The sequence below is a fragment of the Megascapheus bottae genome, chromosome 5, assembly GCF_031878675.1.
Source record: "Megascapheus bottae isolate mThoBot1 chromosome 5, mThoBot2.hap1, whole genome shotgun sequence".
Lineage (NCBI taxonomy): Eukaryota > Metazoa > Chordata > Mammalia > Rodentia > Geomyidae > Megascapheus > Megascapheus bottae.
Window position 1 is genome coordinate 40,406,795 of NC_143513.1, and position 24,581 is coordinate 40,431,375.

Sequence of the window (24,581 nt, forward strand, 5' to 3'; positions counted from 1 at the left end):
AAATGGTGCTTGGCTCAAAGGTAGGGTGATAGCCTTGAGCTGAAGAGCCCAGGGCCCAGGTCCAGAGTCCAAACCGCACAACCGACAAAAAACACACACAGGTTATTTCTCTTGTTGGTGCTGTTTATGTGCGACTCACCCATTTTTGACTTTTATTTTTTGGGTAGGGGATGCAAAGGGGAACAGAAAGGGAAGAAGGGCAAATAAATGCAATAATAGTATTCAGTATACACTATGTGCAAAATGAACTGTGTGCAGAGATAGGAGGGGAAACTAGGGGAAAGAAGGAAGGGTAACAATATCCAAGAGAAAGACGTACACATGAATTATCACAGACTCTGTCTTAGAACAAACAGAACCTGCCCACCCCTCCCCAAGAACCCAAAATGAACAAGCTCTTAAAAGTCTCCACTCAAGGCTGGAAGTTTGGCCTAATGGTAGAGTGCTCGCCTAGCATGCACCAGGACCCAGGTTTGATTCCTCGGTACCACATACATAAAAAAAGCTGGAAGTGGAGTTGTGGCTGAAGTGGCAGGTCAGGCCCTGAGTTTAAGCCCCAGGACTGGCAAAATAAAAAAAAGACTCCACTCAAATTTTTACTCAGGATCATTTACATTTGGGACATTAAAACATAACCTTAACAATAACAATTACCACTTAGGAAAGTTAAAATACCCCATCCCTTTCATCACAACTGTAAACCTTAATATGACACTTAAAGCAAGATGGCAGTTAAATGGAAAAACAGGCATAAAATGATAGTGCCTAAGGAGACTATATAATGAAAAAAGACAAACATAGTCCTGAGCAGTCTTTAAAATGCCATAAAAATGTCAAGAAAAACTATAGAACTCTTAAATTTCAGAGTTGGCAACAGCAGCCAGGAAAAGTTTGTTGTTTAATAAAAACACTAACTTAATGATGTTTCTAATTAATTAGAAAATAGCCTTTTAAGACACAAAGAAGCTGTGGAAATTCTGAAAATTATAATCTACTGGCTTTTTAGTCCTGAAAGAAAAGCTGCACTAAGGAAAGAGTGCTACACACAGAAAATAAGTAACCGCAGCTGGGAATATGGCTTACTGGTAAAATGTTTGCCTAGCTTGCATGGGTTCAAGATTCCTCAGCACCACATAAACACAAAAAGCAGGGAGTGGCACAGTGGCTCAAGTGGTAGAGTACTAGTGTGAGCCTTGAGCAAAAGAAGTCCAGGACTGGCCAAAAAAAATAATCAGATGATTCCTGAGTCTTACATAAAATTCTTATCTTGGTAGTTGTGAACAAGGGGGAAATGCTCCAAGTTGTTAAGTCCTGTACTAAGTATTTACAACTTTACAATAACTAGCTTTTCAGTTTACATTGTTACTTAACATGGGGGGGGGGGGGAAACACGGCAAAACTAGTACTAGGTCTGAAGGCTACACAAATGAAAGCAAAATCACTTAGTAACGAGTTCCTTCAAGTACCAAATTGTGTTTTGTCAATAGGCTCAAGCCTGTTATTCCACCATTAGGGAGGCTATGGCCAGTCTGAGCTCCATAGCTGCAGAGACCCTTTTTCAACAACCCTCTCCCCTCACAATTATTAAAAGTAGTTTTCACATTAGTACAAAAGTAGTAGGCCTTAACATTTATATTTAAGGAACCTTAATGAATATTTACCACAAATGCCCACAATTCCATCTTTTATTTCAAAACATCCATTAGGGTGTCAGAAAGGTAATATAGATCACAAGTGTTGGAAACCTTATAATCGTATACAGGTTGAAACGCTAGCGAGTTTTTATTCTGTATTACTAAAAAGTCCTTATTTCAAAAACAAGGCAACACCCACCCACCCACCCACCCCACCCCACCCCATCTCTGCTAAGATTACACATTCTTACAAGATGTACAGACCAGGGGTCTGTCTGTACTGGAAGAAAGCGCAGAAGCATCAAAGGGATAGCAAGTCTGAAGAGGGCCCTGAAGTTCAGATGACATAGATCTTGGCTGCTCGTTTCTTCTAGGAAATTAAAAAAAAAAAAAGTGTCCTTGAGTGTTAGTCACACCTTTGCACTTGCTCCCGAGCTTTGGGAATCCGTATTTTCCTAAGATACTCGGAGACGCTGGTCGGTCCTCTTCAACCCCCCTCCTCTTCCCCCCCACCGCCCCCCGCCAGGCCTGGGGGGGGGGCCCTCAGGGTCTCACACTTAACGACTGCCACTTCCCGAGGAGGGACCTGCCGCCTTACATAACTGCCCTTCGCGAGGAGAAAGGGCAGATAAGAAAACAGGGCGCCAAATCTCCTCCACACACAGCCGTCACACCCCAAAAGGAGCGTCCCTCCGGGGACTTCCTCCCCCCCTCCTCCCCAGGCGCGGCCGGTCCGCCGTCGGGGGAGGGGAAGCGCTTTCAAAACAGTCATCTCTTCCTCCACGGGCCGCCAACGCCGACCGCACCACCGTCTCCTCCGCCCCGGCCTCGTCCCCTCCCCCGACCCAGCCTGGGTCGGAGCCAAACCCCACAGGAATGCGGCCAGTCACATGCGCTGCGGCGGCGGTGGACGTGCCTCTCCCCCCGCAACCCAAGGAGACCCAGCGCCATCTTGCCCTGACGCAGTTACAAAAAGTCACAGGGGAGATTGTGTCTCCTCGGCCGCGCCAGCGCTCCCCACCCCAAAAAAAGTCTCGCAGAGGCCGAGCCGGGGGCCCTCACCTCGCGCAGGGACAGGAGAAAATAGTCAGGGAGGAAGCCTTTGCGATCTCCTTCACCACTGCATGGGTTCCAGACCGGCCGCGGCGGCAACCATCACCTTCGTCACTTCTCCCTCTCTGCCTTTGCAATTGCCTCCCCCGACGCCAGGGCCCCACCCGCTGCTGCAGCATGAGGTCATCGCCAGCCAATCACAACGCGCCCCACGGAACGCAGCGGGCGCCGATTGGCTGCGGACGCCGCCTCTGCCTCTCCCCACTCGGCTTACCCGGCGCCCCCGGGTCGCGGTGGGGCAAGAAGACGGAAACCGCCATTTCGGGGAACAACATCCCCCTCCCCCCCCAACAACCAAACAACACAAGGGCCGCAACTGCCGTGTCATTCTGGCCGTGGGGGGGGGGGGTGAACGCTGGTTTCATTCTCTTGCCTCTCCCTTTTCTCTCTGCACTAGCCGGCTCTCGACACCCCCCTTCCCTCATGGAGCCACATAAAGGAATCCCCGTCCCCCTCCCCCGCATTGTCCCTCAGCGGGGCCAAGTCTAGCAGCCAGCGACGGCAACTGCCCCGACGGCAACGGCAGCTTTTACCCCGATACACGGTGACAGGGAGGCGGCGGAGACTGACGGTGGCGGCTATTACTATTGTTTTTTTGTCCTGCTGCTGCTCCCCCCAGGCATCTTCCGTTTCTCGGTCCTCCATCGAGATGGCGCGGGGCGCACCAGTCCCGCTTTTATCCGGAGCCCGGAGCCTGCGCACTGGAGCCTCCCCCCGGCTCCTAGTGGGCGTCGAGTGACAGCCCAGCCCGGCTCACCCCGCGCCGGAGGCCAGCCTAGGACGGGGCGGGGGCGGGGACGGCCGGAACGGAGGCTGCTCGAGGGTGGGAACGGACGCCTCACTTGAAGGGGGCTATGGGAAAGGAGGGTCGGTCGTCCCCGGGCCCTGCTGACCTCCGTCCGCCTACTAATGGCCATGCCCAAGCTCGCCTCTATCCAGACCGGGGATGACCGGTAAAGAACCAACCTCCTCCCCTTGCCCCCGAACGCCGAGACTTCCGACCCCAGCCTTCCCCCCCAAACCTTCGGTGACTTGTTGAGTGGCTTGTGTTGTGGGGGAAAAAACAAAAACAAAAACAAAAAAAAAGGACGGAGATTCGGGCCTTCCACCGCCTCCGGTGCGTTATCTGCGCGCCTCAGTGGAGAGGGGAGCCGGCGGGCGGCAGCCCACAAGCAAAATGGCGGCGGCCGGCTTCGTCCCCTCCCCCCTGCCCCTGCGGAGCGGGGCGGGCGGGCCCCGTGCACTCGCCGCCGCCGCGGCCGCCGCCGCCGCCGCCGCGGCCGCCGCCGCCGTCGCCGCCATTTTCCCAGAGCGAGAAGCAGTGACACTGAGCGGGCGCAGGGGGCCGAGTCGGAGACGGAGCCTGAGTTCGGGAGCGGCCACAGAGGGGGCATAGACGCTCGGAGCAGCCTCGCCATCGCCTCTGCGTTCCTGCCGACTGCCCGGCTGCCCCCTCCCCTACTCCTCGGCTCCTTCGGAAGAGGCTGCGCGCTGCTGTTTGGGGAGGGGGTGTGTGGAGCCCGGTCCTCGGTCCGCAGTGGCTGCTGTCGGGGGGTCGCCTGACCGCGGAGGTGTGCAGACACTCCTCGGGGGCCGAGCTGATTACGGGGTCCGGGTGTCTGGTGTGTGAACATCACAGGTCAGTGCCTGTCGTCTCCGGGGGACTTGCGGGGCTTGCAGGGTGTGTGTGTGGGGGGGGGACTCGCGTTTTGGGGGGTCGGGGGCTCGTGGGGGGGCAGGGAGGGGGTTCCTCAGCTTCGGTCTTCGGGAACGGGGGCGGGAGGGGGCTCCTCGCCGGGGCGGGACGTTGCTTGTGGAAGCGGCATTGATCCTTTCTCCTGCCCGTGCCTAGACAGGGAGCATTATGGCGGGTTTTGGGGTAGTGGAAGGGGGAACCGGCAGTTGACCCCCCTGAGGAGTGGGGGTTAGGGAGGGGCGGCCTCCCCTCCGGGCCGCTGGTCGGACCGGCGGGGTGCGGAGGGCGACCCGGGAGCGCTGAGGTGGCCCACGGGGTCCCGGGCGCCGCCAGCCCCGCCGCCGCGGCTGCGTCTGGTCCGGGTGCAGCCGAAACGACGGGTAGGCCCCAGCTTCCTTCCCGGCTGTCTGGGTCGCCAGTGTCCGGCGTGGTCCGGCCGTGGCGAAGAGGGCTTCAAAGAGCGCCCTGGGGCATCCGTCTTTGTGGGCGAGCGAGACCGCTCCTCATCCTCTCCCGGGGAGAGAGGGGAAAACCCGCCCCTAAGGTGGTCACCCCGGGGCCCCGGCCCCGGCCCAGCCTCCCCAGTCTCCTCCCCCACCCGGCTTGCCTTACCGCCCGCCCTGCGCGGCGCCCGGAGCCTTAGAACCCACAAGATGGCTCATTTCAGAACAACCTTATTTTGACCAAAGGCTTGGGGATTGGCACCAGCGCGGTGACAGCAGACACAGAGGAGAAACAAACGGTTCCCTGTGCTCCACGGGGGAGGGGAGGAAGAGCAGTCGGAGGGCTGTCTCCCCGCACCGGTCTTAGTTCCCTCCAGGTCGGCCCTCGCTGGGTTCTCTCGGAAGAATGATTGTCATTTGAAAGTCCTAGAGACACCCCTGGAGTTCAGTCCCAGGGCAGATCCCGGAGTTGCCCATTCTGTTCACCTTTTAGAGATGTGAATAACGTGTAAGGTGTTGGGAGTGCTGGAGACCTCGGAGAGAATTAAGTGAGGTGCGTTCAATGCTAGGATGGAGACCTCAGTACCTAATTGGAAAAGAGCCTCATTTTTCTTTTAATTTCTAAGATGGAGAGTAAAAACTGTAATTTTCCTCTTTTGTCCTTTACAGATTCTAAAAATGGCGGCCCCAGGCTGATGTTGTGGTAATCTAATCAGCTCGGGTCCTCCACACCCCTTGCAGCGCGTTTGTCTGCAGCATATTACAGGCTTATTATGTTTACACGGAAGGACTGGACCCCCACCCCCCTTCCTTCCCAAGCCATTTTCAAAAATGTGTAGATTTTATTGCAAATTAAAATGTTGTGTTTTAGCTGATTAATTTTATTGGTTTTTCCTGAGAGGCAAATAAAACAAGGCCACTTTTGGAAAAAAAAAATAAGAACACCCAGGTAGCCTTGGAAATTTCAGTGGTCAGAATAGATGCTCTTAAACGATTAAAAAAAAAATTAAGTACCACTCCACAATTTGTGTTGTGGTTAATTCAGCCATCTTATATGAGAGTAAATTTGTGCAAATGTAACATGATTGTAGGATTGGATATTTTAGTCTAGAGTGAAACATTTCTTGTTCAACTTTTAGCACATTTGGGACAATTTGGTTTTTGTATTCTATTTCAGAAAGTAAATTTAGGGAACTGTAGGAACAAGCCTAAACCTGTTACTTCATTGGGTGCTGTTCTTTCTTTCCCACTATTATATTTTACCTTTGTTTTCTCATGTATTTAACGCTTTCCTTAAAAATTTTCAACTGGTTGTGTTTTTAGTAAAGCGATACTCTACTTTGCTGCCTTTAAATTTTGTCTTATAAGTGTATATCATTATGTAAGTAAAAGTAAGCCTTTAGTTCCTGATTCCCACCATTGCCCCTAAACATGCCTATTTACCTATTATGGGATTATAGAATTTACTTTAATAGACCTTAAATAAAAGCATTACCATAATAGAGTCTAGAATACATTTTATGTCATTTTCAGGATCTTATACAGAGACCAGAAATTAAATGGTGTCAGGTATCATTGTATTTTTGAAAGTGTGAATAATTGAAATTTATTTGCATAGTTGGAGGCTGGTCTTCTTTTGGGGCTAAACTAAGCAGTAAGAGATGAGCGGACCATTAATGGCATTTAATGACCATTGTGGAGCAACTGAAAGATTACTGCCTTTCTATCCAGTTGTATTTATAAAGGTTGGAGACCATGTACCCTTTCATTATTCTCTTATTCTATTCTGAACATTTTAGGGCAGGTTTTACTTCATATAGTGAATATTTAAGCTAGGTTGATAAGATTCTGTTCTACAAAATAAGTATGTATAGGAATAACTGGCTAATGCTTTTTGTTTTTTGTTTAAGCATAGCAGCGAGTTTCATCCTTGAAGACTGAACCCACAGCCTTCCTTAGAATCTTTGAAATAATTTACTCTGTAATGAAATATTAGTGGGTAGTAGGAGGATTTGGATAGGGTTTTGGATCTGTACTTATTTGTATGATGCTCTGTGCTCTAGATCTGTTACTGCCATATAGAATACTGTGCACTTTATTAGCTCAGTGGTTAATATTTATGGTTCAGAAGGTTGGTACTTGAAACTTACTATCCAGTATATAAAATTATTGTATTCTAATATTTATGTAGCAATAGTAGGAAACTGTACCCCTAGTTTTCTTGATAGTGACCTTCTTAAAGTCTAGACACAAAGTAATTAGACTCACATAGACAGTATCAAGTTCGAAATAAGTCTCCAGACTGCTATCTTTCTTTATACTGACTTGCTTCATTGCTTTAGTTTTTGTCTTAGTTGTTTGTCTTGATGTTTTGATTTGTGTAAATAGAACAAGTGTTGGGGCTGGGAGCGTGGCCTAGTGGTAGAGTGCTTGCCTAGCATGCGCTAGCCCTGGGTTCAATTCCTTGGTACCACATACACAGAAAAGGCCATAAATGGTGCTGTGGCTCAAGTGGCAGAGTGCTAGACCTGAGCAAAAAGTGGCCAGGGACAGTGCCCAGGCCCTGAGTTCAAGCCCCAGGACTGGCAAAAAAAAAAAAAAAAAATCAGGAATGTTATAAATAATTAAGTACAATACTTATCCTTTTTTTTTTTTTTTTTGCCAATCCTGGGGCTTGAACTCAGGGCCTGGGCACTATCCTTGGGCTTTCTTAAGGCTAGAGCTCTGCCACTTGAGCCACAGCACCACTTCTGGCTTTTTCTATGTATGTGGTACACTGAAGAATCGAACCCTGGTCTTGGTGTATATAGGCAAGCACTCTACCACTAGGCCAAACTCCTGGCCCCTAACATTAAAAACAAAAACAAAAACAACCAATTGACTGTACATGTGTTGTTAGGATTGTGGAGGCAACTGTACTAAAAGGTTTTTTTACTTTTTATTTCAGAGGAGTTTTAAAACATTTTGTCCATTTGGGAAACACGGGTCAAATGGTCATTGTTCTTAACACAGCTAAGTTTGAGGAATTACTTGTTTATCTAAGTGGATTTATAGAAAACCTTGATATAATTTGAGAGTAAACTTTGCTTGTAGAGACTTTATTTTGATCATATTTAGCTTTTGTTGTCAGTGTAAATGGATCTCTTTGATCTTTAAGATTAAAACCTTTATTAGGTCTGCCTTTTCCTTCAGCTGTGTATGACTCTTGTGTGGTGACAACTGTGTATGACTGTGTAGTCCTCCTACAATTTTAGCTTGTCTGATTTTCTCACAGCTTCCAGGACAGAATCTTAGCGCATTCTCCTCCCCTTCTCTCTCTCTCTCTCTCTCTCTCTCTCTCTCTCTCTCTCTCTCTCTCTCTCTCTCTCTCTCTCTCTCTCCCTCCCTCCCTCCCTCCCTCCCTCCCTCCCTCCCTCCCTCCCTCCCTCTCTCTCTCTCTCTCTCTCTCTCTCTCTCTTTCTTTCTCTCTCTCTCATACGGAGCCCTCGTACTTCTGAAATTTAAAAATTAGAAAGTAGGAAGAAAAACCAATTGATAAATAAGGAGAAATTCCTCTTTTTAATATATAACTAAGAAGTCTTAGAGAAATAGCTGCTTAAACTGCATTATAATTTCCAAGAATTATATACTCATTTCATTAGTTAATCATTAAAAGAAGCATGTAGGTTTCTTCTTTTTTTTTCTTTTTTGAAACCTGTAGTTTATTTTATATTGTGCCAGTATTGGACTCAAACTCAGGGTCTGGGCACTGCTTGTTAGCTTGTTACAGTTCCACTTCCCAGCTTTTTAGTGATTAATTGGAGCCAAGAGGCTCATAGATGCTTTCCTACCCAGGCTGGCTTTAAACCACGATCTTCAAATCTTAGCTTCTGGAGTAGCTAAAATTACAAGGCTTGAGCCATTAGTGCTTGGTAGTAGTTTTATTTTTACAGGTATATTACATAAGTTTGAAGAGATTTGCTTTCTTGAAAGTCACTACTGGATCATACACATGTACTACCCTAGTGTTAAAAATGTATAAAACAACAACAACTTTAAAAGAGCTTTCAGAATTGCTTGGGGTATAGTAGTCTACAGTTTCCTTTTCCCTTTTTTTTTTTTTTTCCCCCTGCAGGTTCTGGGGGCTTGAAGTTGGTGCCTGTTATTGTCCTTGAGCTTTCTCAAGGCTAGCAATCTACCAATTGAGCCACAGAACTACTACTACTGGCTTTTTGTTACGTGTATGTGGCACCCGGGAATCAAATCCGGGGCTTCCTGCTTGCTAGGCAAGCACTCTACCCATAGGCCACACTCCTGGCCTAAGTCTACAGTTTCCTTATAATTGGTTACATTGGTTTTAAACTATGTTTTGGTCACCTATAATCCCAACACTGGGAAGGTTGGCAAATTGAAGTTACTCTGGTCTACATAGTAAGACTTCTCAAAAACAAACTAAAAATACTGGACAATTATCAAAAACATCATAAAGTATTTTTATAAAGTGCAATCAAGATAAAAAGGAACTGGAGATAGGGCTCTAATGGTAAAACACCTGTCTAGCAAGAATGAAGCCTTGAGTTCAATTCCCAGTACTGCATTTGTGTAGCTTTTTTGCATTTATTACAATTAGAGAAGGAAGATAATTACCTACCTACCAACTCCTAGATTGCTTTAGAGTTAATCCAAAGGAAGAAACACTTTCGCTTCTGAAATTTATCATTGAGAAAGATAATATTGAGTAATCACATGTGTATCTTTGCCAACTTGGTTTTCAGCATTAAAGCCTGTGACAGAAACTTGAGCTATAACTATCGGATAAAGCTTTGATTTGTATTTTTAGCAGGACTTGAACTTGGGACCTTCTCATGCTCTTTTCTTTCTTTTTTCTTTTTTTTTTTTTTACTAGTGGTTGATATTCTCCCAGTTTTTACTCTTTACATACTAATTGGAGATAAGAGTCTCTCAGATTTGTCTGCTCTGACTGGTTGTAAACTGATAATCAGATCTCCACTTCAGGAAGCTAGGGTAACATTTTAAAAACATAATTTCTATTTAATAACCATGCTTTTATCCTGATAAGTTTTTATGTTAGTTTAAATACTAAACTTTTTCATTTTTTTAGTGTTTAAGAACAAAGTCAAGCCTAATGTCAGTGATTTATAACAGAACAGTGAGAAGCAGGTATTGCTTACCCCTTGGAACATTATTAGGAAAATATTGCTTTGGTGGTTCAAAGGCTTCACAGTTAAGGAAAAATGGATATGACAAAGATACATTATTTTAATGCCTGTTTTTTTTTTTTCTTCCTTTTTTTTTTTTTTTTGCCAGTCCTGGGGCTTGCAATCAGGGCCTGAGCTGGGCTTTCTCAAGACTAGAGCTCTACCACTTGATCCACAGCACTAGTTTTGGCTTTTTTTCAGTGTGTGGTACTGAGGAACAGAACCCAGGCCTTTGTGCATGCTAGGCGAGCACATTTCCACTAGGTCAAGCTCCTGGTTCCAAGCTGTTTTCTTCATAGACTGTATTAGTTTTTATTTGTGTCTATGTATGTGTGTGACTTAAACTCAGGGCTTAGGTGCTAGTCCTTGATCTTTTATACTCAAGATTAGTGCTCTACTACTTAAGCCAGAGCTCTTTCAGTGTTTTAGATAGTTCATTGGAAATAAGAGTCCCATGGACTTTTCTTTACTGCTCAGGCTGGCTTCGAACTGCGATCCTCAGATCTCAAGCTTCTTAAATAGCTAGGATTATAGGTGAGCCTCTGGTGTCTGGCAGAAGAAAATCTTTTCCCCCTCATATTAATGCTTCTTTCTACTTTATTATTTTTAAAAATTTACTTTATTGTTGTTTTAGTGGTGATATACAGAGGGGTTACAGTTACAAGTCACGTAATGAATACATTTCCTTTCATATAATGTCTTATTCCCTCATTCTCTCCCATTTCCTCCCTCTCATCTTCACCCATAAGTTGTCTAGTTCATGTTCATCAATGTCCAGTTTGCTCTACTTTATTCTTTTTCTTTTTGCCAGTCCTGGGGCTTGGACTCAGGGACTGGTCTGGTACTTTACCATTTGAGTAACAGTATCACTTCTGGCTTTTTCTGTGTATGTGTACCACTAGGTCAAGCTCCTACTTATTCTTCTTAATGATTACATAGTAGAAGAATCCCCCCCCCCCCCCCCCCCCCCCCCCCGCGCCATGGGGTTTAAACTCCCTGGGGGCCTAGGCACTGTCCTTAAGCTCTTTTGCTCATGACTAGTGTTCTACCACTTTGAGCCACATTGCTACTTCAGGTTTTCTGGTGGCTAATTGGAGATAAGAATCTCCCTGCTTTGACTAGTTTTGAACCCTGATCCTCAAGTCTCAGTTTCTTGAGTAGCTAGGATTACAAGCATGAGCCACCAGTACCTGGCCCAAAATCTTAATGTGACTAATTTAAATGTTTCAGTCTGTGCTCAAGTAGCCCTAAATTGATGGTCTGAGCTTGGTCAAATATGTAGTCCTGCTCATCCATAAAATAACTTTAATTTGGAATTATTTTTTGCTTCTTTAAGTGAAACTTCTAAGTAGTTACTTGGATTGACATAGCTTTAAATTGTTATTCCTCCACAAAAAAACAGTATTATAGAAGACCAGATAAAGATGAATCTGAATAGCTACTGGCCCAAAGACATATGGAGAATAAGGCTATCTTGAGAGAGAGTTCATAGTTTATTTACACCTTTCAAAGGTCTTTTATGCTTTGTTTGGCTGTGGGGAACAGACAATTAGCTTAAATAAAAGATTGTTAAAAAGCTACAGAAAAATCTCTGAAGAAAATGCAGGTGGTTCTCACAGAAATTAGCAAGGTAATAAAGAGCTCCCTATTCTCTATCTTAATCCCTTTACTAGCTAGCTAGGAGATGAAAGTGGGAAAGATATTTGTGGTGTGTGCACCAGAGTTTCCTTGTATGGTCAGAAGCAGAAAACACCTATTATTTACCTAAAAACAATGGTTCTCTAACAAGTTCTGAGGTACTTGGGAGAGTTTACAAAAATAATTAGTATATCAGATTGATGATTTTTTAAAAAAGTTTTTTTTATTGTTGGGATAATGTATAGAGGGGTTACAGTTAGATTCGGCAGGTCCATTATTTCTCACACATTGATACCCCTTCTCATGTTTTTGTCCACATTTCCCTCCCCCCCACCACTCCTTTAAAATTTTTTTGCTAAAAATGCAAACATGTATTTGGTGCCCTTCTCATGTTTTTGTTCCTGTTTCCCTTCCCCACCCCCCCTTTAATTTTTTTTTTTTTGCTAAAAATGCAAACATGCATTTGGTGAATATAAAGGTAAGGATTTTACTCTAACTTTATTTAAAGTAGTGTTAAAGTTACTGAAAAATTGAGTAGTACTAGCTCCCATATACTGTTTATCCAGATCAATTTGTAACATTTTTATCGTATTTATATTATTATTCTCTCTAAATCTATTGACCTGTGTATATGAAATGAAATGGATCTATCTGTGTATGTAAAATGGACATACACACACACACACACACACACAGAGAGAGAGAGAGAGAGAGAGAGAGAGAGAGAGAGAGAAACTAGACAGAATTGATATGTAAGGTCTTTTAGTTAAATACTTCTCATTGACCACATGGAGTGCTTATTAAAGTGACCATTTCTGTTCCCCATTTTTTTTCTTTTTTGCCAGTCCTGGTGCTTGAACTCAGGTACTGGGCACTGTCCTTGAGCTTTTTTTTTTTTTTGCTCAAGGCTAGTGAGCCACAGCACCACTTCCACCTTTTTCTATGTGGTGAAGAGGAATCGAACCTGGGTTTTCGTGAATAATAGGCAAGCAAGCACACTGCCACTAGCCCAAACTCCTGGCCAAGACTCTTAAGTTAACTCCAGTTAACCATGAGAAAACCTGGCCCCGGGGTGTGGCTTAAAGTGGTAGAATGCTAGCCTTGAGCAAAAGGAGCTCAAGTGCCCAGGCATTGTATTCAAGCCTATAAATGGCTGGGGGAAAGGGTGCTGGGGTATCTTGGCTTTGATATTTAGTCTTTTTTCATATATTTTTTATTGTAATTAATAGAAGGGTTACATTATATTCACCAGATAGAAGGTGCATTACTTCACAAACATTGATACCCTTTCTCATGTCTTGGTCCCCATTTCCCTCCCTCCACCCCACCCTGATATTTAGTCTTTTTTGTCTTTTCCAGGAAATGATGCTAGATATTTCACTTTAGAATGCTGACCATTATTGGATTTGCTGAATAAGGGAATATTGATCTTTATGCGGTACCATGTGACACAGTGGTTCATTGTTTTTATACATCCGACCCTTAAGTTGTTTTTCAGAACTTGTGTGTTACTTAGATAGGGATCTTGGATTGAAATTGTAGCAATACATATTGGAATCAAGTGTGGTAAGCTTTGAATGCCAGGATAAAAGAATATGTACTTAGTGGGAGAGATACTGAAATTTTTCATTTGGAGAATAACGTAATGGGACATGCTTAATTAATTACCCCTCCAACTTTTAAGATTGTAAAAGTAACATATGTAAACATATATATGTATGTATAAGTATGTGTGTGTGTATGTATGTATGATGTATGTATACATACATTGAGATTTGAATTCAGTATTGTGCTTACTGGCTTAGCTGGTGCTCTACCACTTGAACCACACCTCTCAAGTCCAGTTTTTGCTGATTATTTTGTAGATGGAGCTAATGAACTCTTCTGCCTAGACGGGGCCTTAAGGCAAGCTCCATCAGATCTCAGCTTCCTGAATAGGGTTATAGGTGTGTGCTACTAGTACCAAGCTAAGTAATATGCAGTTCTTAAACAGTACTTGCTGTAGTTAATGGTACATACTTATAAGAAAGCATGAGGGAGTCAGAGAAAGGAAGCTCACAAGTTTAAGGTCAACCTGAGATATATACATAGCAGCACTGTATCTCAAAACCCCAAGGACTAGGGATATAATTCAGTGGAAGAGCACTTGTCTGGAGTGTGCAAGGCTCTGAGCTTGGTCCCCAACACTTCAAACAAAAACAGCAGCCAGGAAAAAAAACCCAAAACATCCCAGTGCTGCTTTAGAGGCAATGTAGCACAAGACAGAAGAGATTCTAGAACTATAATGATGGTTTGATTACACTCTAACCAGGTTGTACTGTTGTGCTTCACTTCTTTCTTTGCAAAATGGAAATGACATTGGAGTCTATCTCATAGAGTTGGTTAAGAATTCAGTAAAGTTGTATATATAAAATTCATAGTAGCCACCCTCCAATGGTTCATGCTAAAGTAAGGGTCAGGTTAAAAGTCAGCCCCAGCAGGAAAGTCCTTGAGACCAGTGTTTCCAATTAACACCCCCCCCCCAAAAAAAGCCAGAAGTAGAACTCTCCCTCCCTCCCTCTCTCCCTCTATCCCTCTCCCCCTCTCTCTGTCTCTCTCTAGTTCTGTAGCTGTTTCATTACTTGTTTCTAAAAGAAAAGGTTCTCTAAGGTCTCATATGCTGAAGTAATCACTATTTGTAATTTGTTTTGCCTGTAGTTTTAAGTAGACAGTGCAAAAAATTTCCTTAACCTTCATTGAATGAAGTTGCAAGATGAATACTCGTTTTAAAACTATTTAAAAAAAATAATATTCAAGGGGCTGGGAATTTAGCCTAGTGGTAGAGTGCTTGCCTAGCATGCATGAAGATCCAGGTTCTATTCCTCGGTACCACATACATAGACAGAAGCCAGAAATGGTGCTGTGGCTTAAGTGGTAGAACTGTAGCCTTGAGAAAACCCAAGGACTGTGCCTAGGTCCTGAGTTCAAGCCCCAGGACTGGCAAAAAAGTAATAATAATAATATTCAAGCAAATTGGATAAATATAAACTACTCTGTGATACTTCTATCAGTTGAGTTGAATGTTCATAAGTGTTTTATACTTCTTCCAAGATTAGCTAATTTCATTGTTTTGAGATTATTATTTTATTAAATATTACACAAATCAGTATAAGGGGGTGTAAAGAGAAAGTTGTTTAACTGAAAACTAAGTCAAGTGTTTTGGAAAATTGAATAAAGGCAAATAAATTGCTATAAAATTATCAAGTTGGGCATGGACAAAATAGCCAGACATTTTTGGAAAATTAATCCAGAGGGATGTCTGCAGGCAAATTACTCAAGTGTTTAAGTGAGTTACTTTGAAATAAACTAAAATCAAAACCAGTAGATAATACATTATTCATGTCTTATTGAGAGGTGGAACTCCAGAATTTCATTCAGAGAAAATATACCCAAAGAATACATTTTAGCATGATAATATTTTAAATTACAAATACAGTGTTGAATTTTTTTCAAACAGTCCTGGGGCTTGAATGCAGAGCCTGGGCACTGTCCCTGAGCTTTGCTCAAGATTAGTATTCTGCCACTTTAGCCACAGTTCTATTTCCAGCTTTTTTTTTTTTTTCAATTTATTGGAGATAAGAATCTTACAGATTTTCTTCCCCAGTATGAGCTACTGGTGCCCCACAATCATTAGATTTTTAAAAATTATTTTCCCTGTTAAATGTGATATCAAGTTCTAGACTATACATTCTGTGTGTGTAAAATCATACACAGAATAGTAAAGAATAAATCCCTACTGGGGCTGGGAGTTTGGCCTAGTGGTAGAGTGCTTGCTTAGCATGCATGAAGACCCGGGTTCGATTCCTCGGTACCACATACATAGAAAAAAGCTGGCAGTGGTGCAATGGCTCAAGTGGTAGAGCTCTATAGCCTCGAGAAAAGTCCAAGGACAATGCTCAGACCCTGAGTTCAAGCCCCACAACTGGCAAAAAATAAATAAATAAAAATAAATCCCTACTATCTTTTGTAACTTTACTTTTTTATTTAGTATTTTGGGAGTCCAGAGGTGTCATTTTAGATTCTGACACTAGTTTGTCCAATAGAGACAGACCTAGCCTCTTCTACCATCAACACCTTTCATCGGTGTGCAGTGCATTTGTTAACTAACATTGACACATCAGTATTGTCAACCAAAGTCTATAGTTTACATTATGCCCCACTCTTTGTATTTGTGTGTTATTGTGAAAAAAGTTGTTTCTCATACTTTTTACTTTGATTCACATCTCTGTTGAACTAAAGATATGCCAAACTGATATTATAAAGTTTACCAAAATAATGGTTAATTTAGGAAAGTTACCTGACTATAAGAAATGGTTTGATTTACACTAGGAAATATGAGGGTTGCCACTGGTTCTTTAAAATATTTAATCTTATCAGATAGGATTTCAGGATCTCATAAAGAGATTAAGGAACTATTAATAAGTGGCTGAATGCAGAAGTTAAAGCATTGCTACTTGATACTGAATTTAATAGTAACAGTTGGTTAGAATTGTATTAGAATGATACAGTGAAGCAATGAACGTCTTACACAACAAAAAATAAAAATATTTTTGTTGTTGCTCCTATTCTATCTGCAATATTGAGGGGTTTGAATTCAGGCTCACACACTTGCTTGTCTGGAGCTATTCAACTACTTAAGCTATACCTCTAGTTAGCTTTTAGAAGATTATTTTGGAGATAGATACTTGAAGAATTTCCTGTCTCAAATGGCTTTGAACCTCAATCCTCTGGATGTCAGCCTCCTTCTGAGTAGCTAGGATTGTGAGGGTGAGCCACTAGTGCCGGACAACACTGTGTGTGTGTGTGTGTGTGTGTGTGTGTCTATCTGTACGCGCATGCATGCATGTGCACATGCACATACACAGTCCTAAGAGTACTGGGACTTGAGCCCTTGTCTTTTTTGCTTGTAACACTTGAGTCAGGCCTTCAGTTCCAGATTTTCTTAAATAAAATTTTACTTGCCAAAGAAGTATTGTAGTGAAGTTGAGTTAGTGAAATTCTGTCTCTGGAACCAGATGGCACTAAGAGACTCAAATTAAATTTAACTAGTTAATCTTTGTTTTGTTATTCTTTTCTTTTCTTTTTTAGCCAGCCCTGGGTCTTGAATTTGGGACTTGGGCAATGTTCCTGAGCTCTTGAGTGTTCAAGGCTAGCACTCTACCACTTAGTGACAGCACTACTTCTAGCTTTTTCTGAGTAATTTATTGGAGCTAAGAGGCTCACAGATTTTCTTGCCCAGGCTGGTTTTGAGCCACTATCCTCAGATCGCAGCTTCTTGGGTAGCTAGGAGTAAGCCACTGGTGCCTAGCTTGTCACAGGAGTATTTTGCTTTTGTTTTGCTTTTGGTGCTGAGGCTAGAACCCAAGGCATTGCTCATGCTAAATTTACAGCAGCTCTGTCCTTGAGCTACACCTCTAGCCCTAACCCAGCTTGTTTTGTTATTCTTTAACAAATAATTTCTTTATTGGTTAGTTAACTCTTCATGATTGCTTTTATTTTATAGTGAAGCATGTGCATAGTTTTGGTTGTTTTGTTATTCTTTAACAAATAATTTCTCTATAAGGAATTGGTTAGTTACCTTAACTCCTCTTTCTCCTCTTCCTCTCCCTCTCCCTCTCCTCTCCCTCTCCTCTCCCTCTCCTCTCCCTCTCCTCTCCCTCTCCTCTCCCTCTCCTTACCCTCGCCCTTGCCCTCTTCTCTCCCTCTCCTCTCCCTCTCCTCTCCCTCTCCTGTCCCTCTCCTGTCCCTCTCCTGTCCCTCTCCTGTCCCTCTTCCTCTCCTGTCCCTCTCCTCTCCATTTCCTCTCCTCCTCCCCTCCCCCCTCCCCCTCCCCCCTCCTCCTCCTCCTCCTCTTCTTCTTCTTCTTCTTCTTCTTCTTCTTCTTCTTCTTCTTCTTCTTCTTCTTCTTCCTCCTCCTCCTCCTCCTCCTCCTCCTCCTCCTCTCCTCTCCTCTCCTCTCCTCCTCCTCCTCTTCCTCCTCTTCTTCTTCTTCTCTTCTTTTCTTCTCCTTCTCCTCCTCCTCCTCCTCTCCTTCTTCTTTTCTCCTCCTCCTCCTCCTGTTCTTCTTCTCTTCTTTTTTCTCCTCTTCCTCCTCCTCCTCTTCCTCCTCCTCCTCCTCCTCCTCTTCTTCTTCTTCTTCTTCTCTTCTTTTCTTCTCCTCTTCCTCCTCCTCCTCCTCCTCCTCCTCCTTCTTCTCTTTTTCTTCTTCTTTTCCTCCTCCTCCTTCTCCTTTTTCTTCTCCTCCTCCTCCTTCTTCTTCCTTCTTCCTCTTCTTCCTCTTCCTTCTTCCTATTCCTCTTCTTCTTTCTCTTTCTCCTCCTCCTCCTTCTCCTTTTTCTTCTTCCTTCTCTTCCTCCTCCCCCTCCTCCTCCTCCCCCCCTCCTCCTCCAGGGGTTGGACACTGTCATTGAGCAGGCTAGCACTCTACCACTTTGGCCACAGTCCCACTTCTAGCCTTTTTTTGTTTATGTGATACTGAGGAAACTAGGGCTTCATGCATGCTAGGCAAGCATTCTACCACTAAGCCACATTTCCAGCCCAGTTACCTTAACTCTTAAGAGTTGCTTTTATTCTCTAGTGAAGCATATGCAGTTTTGAAATAATATAATAAATTATAATAATTTCATTTTTACCTACTGACTATATATACTTTGTTCTTTTCCTGAAATATTTTACACACAAGTTTTAGACTTTGAGCTCACGTTTCTTTACTTTGGGGGATGTTATGCCTCCTTATAGAATGGATGTAAGATTAGCGAGGTAAAGTTGGCATGTGCATAGTTTTGAAAATAATATAAATTATAGTAATCTCATTTTTACCCATCGACACACAGGTTTTAGACTTTAAGCTCATGTTTCTTTACTTTTGATGATAGAATGGATATAAGATTAAGGAGGTGAAGTTGGCAGATGAACAAGATGGCTTTTATTACTGTACTCACCTTTAATGCACCAAGTAAACATAGTTTACATATTTAGAGTGAGACATTTTTATACTTATAAGTTCTCTGTTAGAGAGGCAGCTTTCATTTCTTAACCCCTCCTCTGAGTATAAATTCTATTTTTTAACCAGTATGGCAAATTTTAATTTCAGGCAAGCTAATATATAGGCCCTGGGATTTACATACTGATCTATTTACTAGTTATAAACTTCAGGTACATTTAACCTCTACCACATCTGTAAAATAGGTATAATAAATACCTATATCGCAATGACTAAACATTGTAAGTACTCAGTATTTTCTATTATTGAAACCAGCAGTTGGACACTTTTAAGTATCAATCAGATAATATTGTGGGGAGCACTGTCTATTACTAGTATTAACCTGGCTGGAAAAATACTTACCCATTCTCTAATATGTTTGTTAACTGTGTATAGAATCTGATATGGTATTACAGTTAGCAAAAATAACTTGTAAGTATAACTGTAATTATTTTAAACTGGACATGGTGGTACTTGTCAGTAATCCAAGTTGAAGGGATATATATTTGGAGTTGGAGGCATTCTGGGCAAAGTTATTAATTCCCGACATCAGAAACATAAAGTATAAAACAAAAAGGCTAGGGGCATGGGCCAAATGGAAGTACTGGCCTAGCATGGGCCAGAGTTCAATCTGCAGAATTGAAAATAACTATGAGATCATCATCCTAACCAATTTCTGTTTGTAGTTGAAACTGAAAGTGGTGAAATGACTTGCCTAAAGGTTCCTAGTCATAGTATTAGCTTTGAAACAGATCTTGATTTTCCCGTATGCCTATTAAGTTAGTCAACCTCTTATAATAATTTTAATCCTTACAACAATAATTTCTAGTTTTAAAGGAAATCTCAGGTATTGTTCCTTTTCAGTTTCTTTTTTTTTTTTTTTAATTTATTTGCCAGTGTTGGGGCTTGAACTCAAGGCGTAAGCACTGTCCTTGGGTTTTCTTAAGGTTAGAGTTCTACCACTTGAGCCACAGAAATACTTCCAGCCTTTTCTATGTATGTAGTACTGAGGAATCAAATCCAGGTCTTTGTGCATTCAAGGCAAGCACTCTTACCACTCTACCATTAGGCCAAACTCCCTGGCCCCTTTCAGTTTCTTATCTATTTTATTTCAAGTTCATTAGTAATTTATCGAAAGATTCATATGTCTGGTCTCTTAATGACACATGTCCAAAATACAAATGTTAAATTTTTAATATTTATTGAGCATTGTGAAAGGTGCTTACAAGAAACAGATAATGAGTTATTCTGAGCATTGTGAAAGGCGCTTACAAGAAACAGATAATGAGTTATTCTTTCTTTGATGAGATTCTTAGTTGGGATATTTTAATTTGTGACTTAGGAAAACATTTGGCTAAATTTCTATTCGGCATTTTGAAGTTATGTTCATCTTTTTTTTTTTTTTGCCAGTCCTGGGATTGAGCTCAGGGCCTGAGCACTGTCCTTGGACTTTCCTCAAGGCTAGTGTTCTACCCTGAGCCACTGCATCATTTCTGGCTTTTTCTATGTATGTGGTACTGAGGAATCGAACCCAGGTCTTCGTGCATGCTAGGCAGGCACTCTACCACTAGGCCAAACTCCCAGCCCTTATGTTCATCTTTTTAGTAATTTTTTTCCCCCTCTGTGTGCCTTCCAATGTGGTCGTTGAAGCAGTCTTAGCCTCTGCCTTCCAGTGTGTCTAATAGACTTTTCTCCTTCAGTTACTTTTTTGATATTATTGACTTTTGTCTTGTTTTTATTGTGGGATTGTTGCTTTTGCTTTACTAAATCTGATTTTAATGTTCAATTCCAGTTTCTTTTCATTTTGATGTATTACATTTAACCTTAACTGTTGGCTTTTTATTATGTTTGCATTCATTTATATAAAAATAACCTTTTTAAGAATTTGTTGTTGTCTCTGAGTTCCTTTGGTTTTAGGTAGCATGTTAGTCAGAATTACCTACAGTTTTATACTATTTAAAAATAGCTCAATACTCCTATGTTCACTTGGTTTCTAGGTCTATTCTGGATAGCAGGTTTTGTGAAGACATTTATTCTTTCTCGGACCTCAGATTTCCCAGACATCTCATGGTATTTCCTTTTATTTTATTTCTTTAATGGCTGCCACTTATTCTCAGTATTTGTGTTTATCTTACTTGCCAGTTGGATGACCAGTTTTCTGCTTTGCATATGTGGTAATTGTTTGGAGTGTGTTGAATATTTTTTCCCTTAATTCATATAAGATCACTTTTCTTCTGCTTATAAAATTGCCTTACCCATTTTTAGATATAATCATTTTCCCTAGTAAGCTTATGATTTCATTAGGTAGTCACATTTTTAAACAGTATGACTTTACTCAGTAGAGAGGGTATGTTTTGGGGAAAGGATTGTTGACAGTAATGAAATTTGAACTCAGGATCTTGCTTTACTTGCTTGCCTAACACTCTACCACTTAAGTCTTTCCTCCAGCCTTCCTATTTTTTTTTTTTTTTTGCTGGTTATTTTAGATAGTCTAGTGTACTTTTCTGAGCCAGTAGTGCCCAGCTAGAATTGCTTATAATAATGTTAATAGTGAAATAATTTGTCACGTTGTAGTCCTAATAAACATGATCTTATCATATTTAACATAATGAATAAATTACTGAGATCTGCTTCATATGTTTCAGAGGTACTGATGTATCTTTATCCTGTGAACAGTTTGTGTTTTTAGAGAGATTCAGTTATGCAAGTGTCATGCAGTTTTGTTTTGTTTTTTAGCACTTGGTGTGTATGATGACAGTTCATTTGGTTAGTGAGGCCAGAGCTGCTGTTTGATGCATTTTGCCCTTTTAATTCACTCATCAGTCCTTTGTAGGCTACTGTTATGTTTTAGGTAAGCACAGTAGTTTATAGTTCAGACCACAGGAAGTAATCACATACATATGAGCCATTTTAAAAAATAGGCTTATAGCTAGCTCTTCATTATTATTTGTAAACAGCTCAAGATTGTTTATTAAGAGTTACATAATCGTATGAAAAGGGCATACTATTAAATAGGTCATATTAGATTAGAAATAATACTGAATTATCTAAGAATAAATAATGATTTCATTTTAGCTTTCAAGTTCGTAACTCTGGTAAACCATCATACAACTAAATGTAACTGAGCTAAAGAAAGTGTCTGCTGGGGCCAGGACTGTGACTTAGTGGTCGAATGCTTGCCTAGCATGAATGGAGCCCTGAGTTTGATTCCTCATTACCACATAAACAGGAAAAACTAGAAGTGGTGCTGTAGTAGAGTGCTAGCCTTGAACAAAAAAAAAAAAAGTTTCAGGACAGTGCCCAGGACTGGCAAAAAATGTACCTTCTAAGTAGGTGTTATAAACAAGAAGGATTTTTTTTTCTTTTGGTATTGTGGTTTCAGCTTGATGTACTAGCTGACTTGTGCTTTACCACTTGATCTATACCTCTAGTCAGTTTTTGCTGGCTGCTCAAGTTGTCATTAAAACCAGATCCTCTGGATCTTAGCCTCTTGGGTAGGTAATATTATAGGCATGAGCCACTGGGGCCCAGCTAATATATAAATTTGCGTGCACATGTATACATATGTGCAAGTATACATATTTGAATGTATATACATGTGTGTACATACACATATGTATGTATGTACTTGAACCTTTAAAAATTTTAAGAATCATACATATGTGTATATAAAATCGTATAGACAGATAAATAGGTTAATGCACTTGTTTTACCTGTTATTAGGTCCAGGTCTTGAAGTATTCCAAGGAAGTACAGAATAAATGACCTATCAATACAATTTAGCTTTATGCATTGCTTGTATTCTGCCCTATAGAATTCTGTAATTTTATAGCTTTGATAAATACGGCATTTACAAATTACTTTCAAGTGGGCTCGGTAGCATTTCCTTTTGTTCCTTCTGCTTTCATTATTTTGTGGGAGTATTTTAATTTGTGAGACTGGTATAAACATGGTACATAGGAAAACCACACTTATAGCTGTGAAAAGATTTTTAAAAATTGAAAATGTCTTTCTACCTTTTGTTTTGTGATGAAATAGGAATAATCTATAAGCACATGCCTGATGTCTCTTATCTGAAATATTCGGGACTGGAGGTGCTCCAGATTTTTGTTATTCTAGATTGTAAAATATTTGCATAGACTTTACAAGCTAAACATTCCCAATGCATAAAAAAGCTGAAAACGGAACATTTTGCTTCATTTTGATTTTTAGGGTTTTTTTGGTTAGGTATGTACAATCTGTTTTAGGTGTTGATTACTAAATAAATGCATTATTGGAAATGCTTGACATTTGTTATTTTATTTTGTTTGTAGAAATCCTCTGAGGATACATCTCTGTTTTATAAACATGAACCCTGATGCTTAGAGGGGATAAATAACTTTCTAGCTTTATGTTTATTTAGTAAGTGGAAGAGGCAAAGGTTGATGTTTATTTAAAAAAAATTTTTTTTTCTGGTCATAGGGCTTGAACTCAGGGGCTATCCCTGAATTTTTTTGCTCAAAGGTAGCACTCTACCACTTGAGCAACAGCTCCATTTCTGTCTTTTTTTGGAGGTTAACTATAGATAAGAGTCTCATGGAGTCTTTGCTACCAGGGCTTGTTTTGAATCATAATCCTCAGATCTCAGTCTCCTCTGAAGCTAGGATTTACAGTTGTGAGCCACTGGTGCCTGAAGCCACTTTGACATTTTATTTCCTCATCTTGTGAGGTGTTAATTCACAGAGTCTGAACTATAAAATGAGAATATTTTGAGTGGATATTCTCAAACTTAATTGGCAAAACTAAAGGTAGAAAACAAGAACTACTATTTGAAGAAGACTGCTATTCTTTTTTTTCAGGTATTAACATTGCAGTGAACATTACAGCGAGAGAGAGAATACTGAATGTGTAGTTTTCCAGTTTATAAAATTGTCTATTTTGTTTCTAAATTTTATTATCACTATTGATATTTTGTGAACAACACATATAACAGCTGTTTTTCTTGGTCTGAGGCAGGAATTTGAACTGGGTACTTAATGCTTTCACTTATTGGCTGGTAATCTGCCAAGTGAGCCATACCTTTAATACTACATAGCAAAAATTATGGAGTGAATTTAGATAGGAAAATTGATGTTGAAGATTGAAGTTTGTTTAAAAAGCACAAAACATATATATATATATTTTTAAAGTTTTGCTTTAAAAACTGTAATTAGTTGTATTATGGAGTATTAACTAGAGAAGCAATAGCAACTGGAGGAATAATACCTTCATAGGCAGATATTTACATATCATGAAAAATGAGAGGCACTGTGAAACCATTTTATTACAAATAAAATAGTTTTTCATATATGTGTGTATGTGTGTATATAAAAGAGTAGAATTGGCTCCATCTTAAGTTAGTGATTCTTCATTTTACTTTCTTTCATGGTAGAATGACAATAACTACCTTAGAATTGTGAAGATTAAGTGGACTATTCATGTAAAAGGCTTATTGTAGTACTTAGTCTACAACTTAACATATTGTTAGATCACTGCTGAACTGAAAGATCTATTTGTGGGTACTAATATTACAACTAATAGTATTTTATATTTTAAATGAATATTTGTTGATTATGTAATGAACAATATGCTTTTGGAATCCCAATTCATTCCCTAAGGAAGGTTATGATTCATAAACTTTTTTCCTTTTTTTGCTTTCTTGTGTTGTGGTTCAACTCAGGGTTTTGTGTATATTACGAACTTGCTGTCCCACAGAAACTTAGTTTGAACATAATCATGCAACTTAAAGCCAGAAAAATACATAGATGTTTCTTTATATTGAGATCTTGATGAAGTATGCTTTTTTTTTTTTTTTTTTTT

The 24,581-nt window shown here is 41.1% G+C and overlaps 2 protein-coding genes across 9 annotated transcripts in view; one reads left to right on the top strand and one right to left on the bottom strand.

Annotated features, from left to right (window-relative positions):
* Positions 1 to 3,538, bottom strand: part of LOC150063261 (uncharacterized) — a 128,271-nt gene extending 124,733 nt beyond the window's left edge. For 4 of the 6 annotated variants that reach the window (XR_016535515.1, XR_016535514.1, XM_090332951.1 and 1 more), the window contains exons 1-2: positions 3,281 to 3,538; positions 1,899 to 2,004 (exon numbers count right to left, since the gene is read on the bottom strand). Coding sequence is in view for 4 of the 6 variants with exons in the window: in XM_090332951.1 (XP_090189077.1) it covers positions 1,899 to 2,004; positions 3,281 to 3,392 (218 nt within the window). In the remaining 2 variants the exon portion in view is untranslated. The other 2 variants (XM_090332952.1, XM_090332950.1) reach the window with 2 other exon arrangements.
* A 365-nt stretch (positions 3,539 to 3,903) lies between these two features.
* Positions 3,904 to 24,581, top strand: part of Kmt2e (lysine methyltransferase 2E (inactive)) — a 90,150-nt gene continuing 69,472 nt past the window's right edge. For 2 of the 3 annotated variants that reach the window (XM_090332942.1, XM_090332944.1), the window contains exons 1-2: positions 3,904 to 4,386; positions 20,741 to 20,813. The gene's annotated coding sequence lies outside the window, so the exon portion shown is untranslated. The remainder of the gene's footprint in view (positions 4,387 to 20,740; positions 20,814 to 24,581) is intronic. The other variant, XM_090332943.1, reaches the window with a different exon arrangement.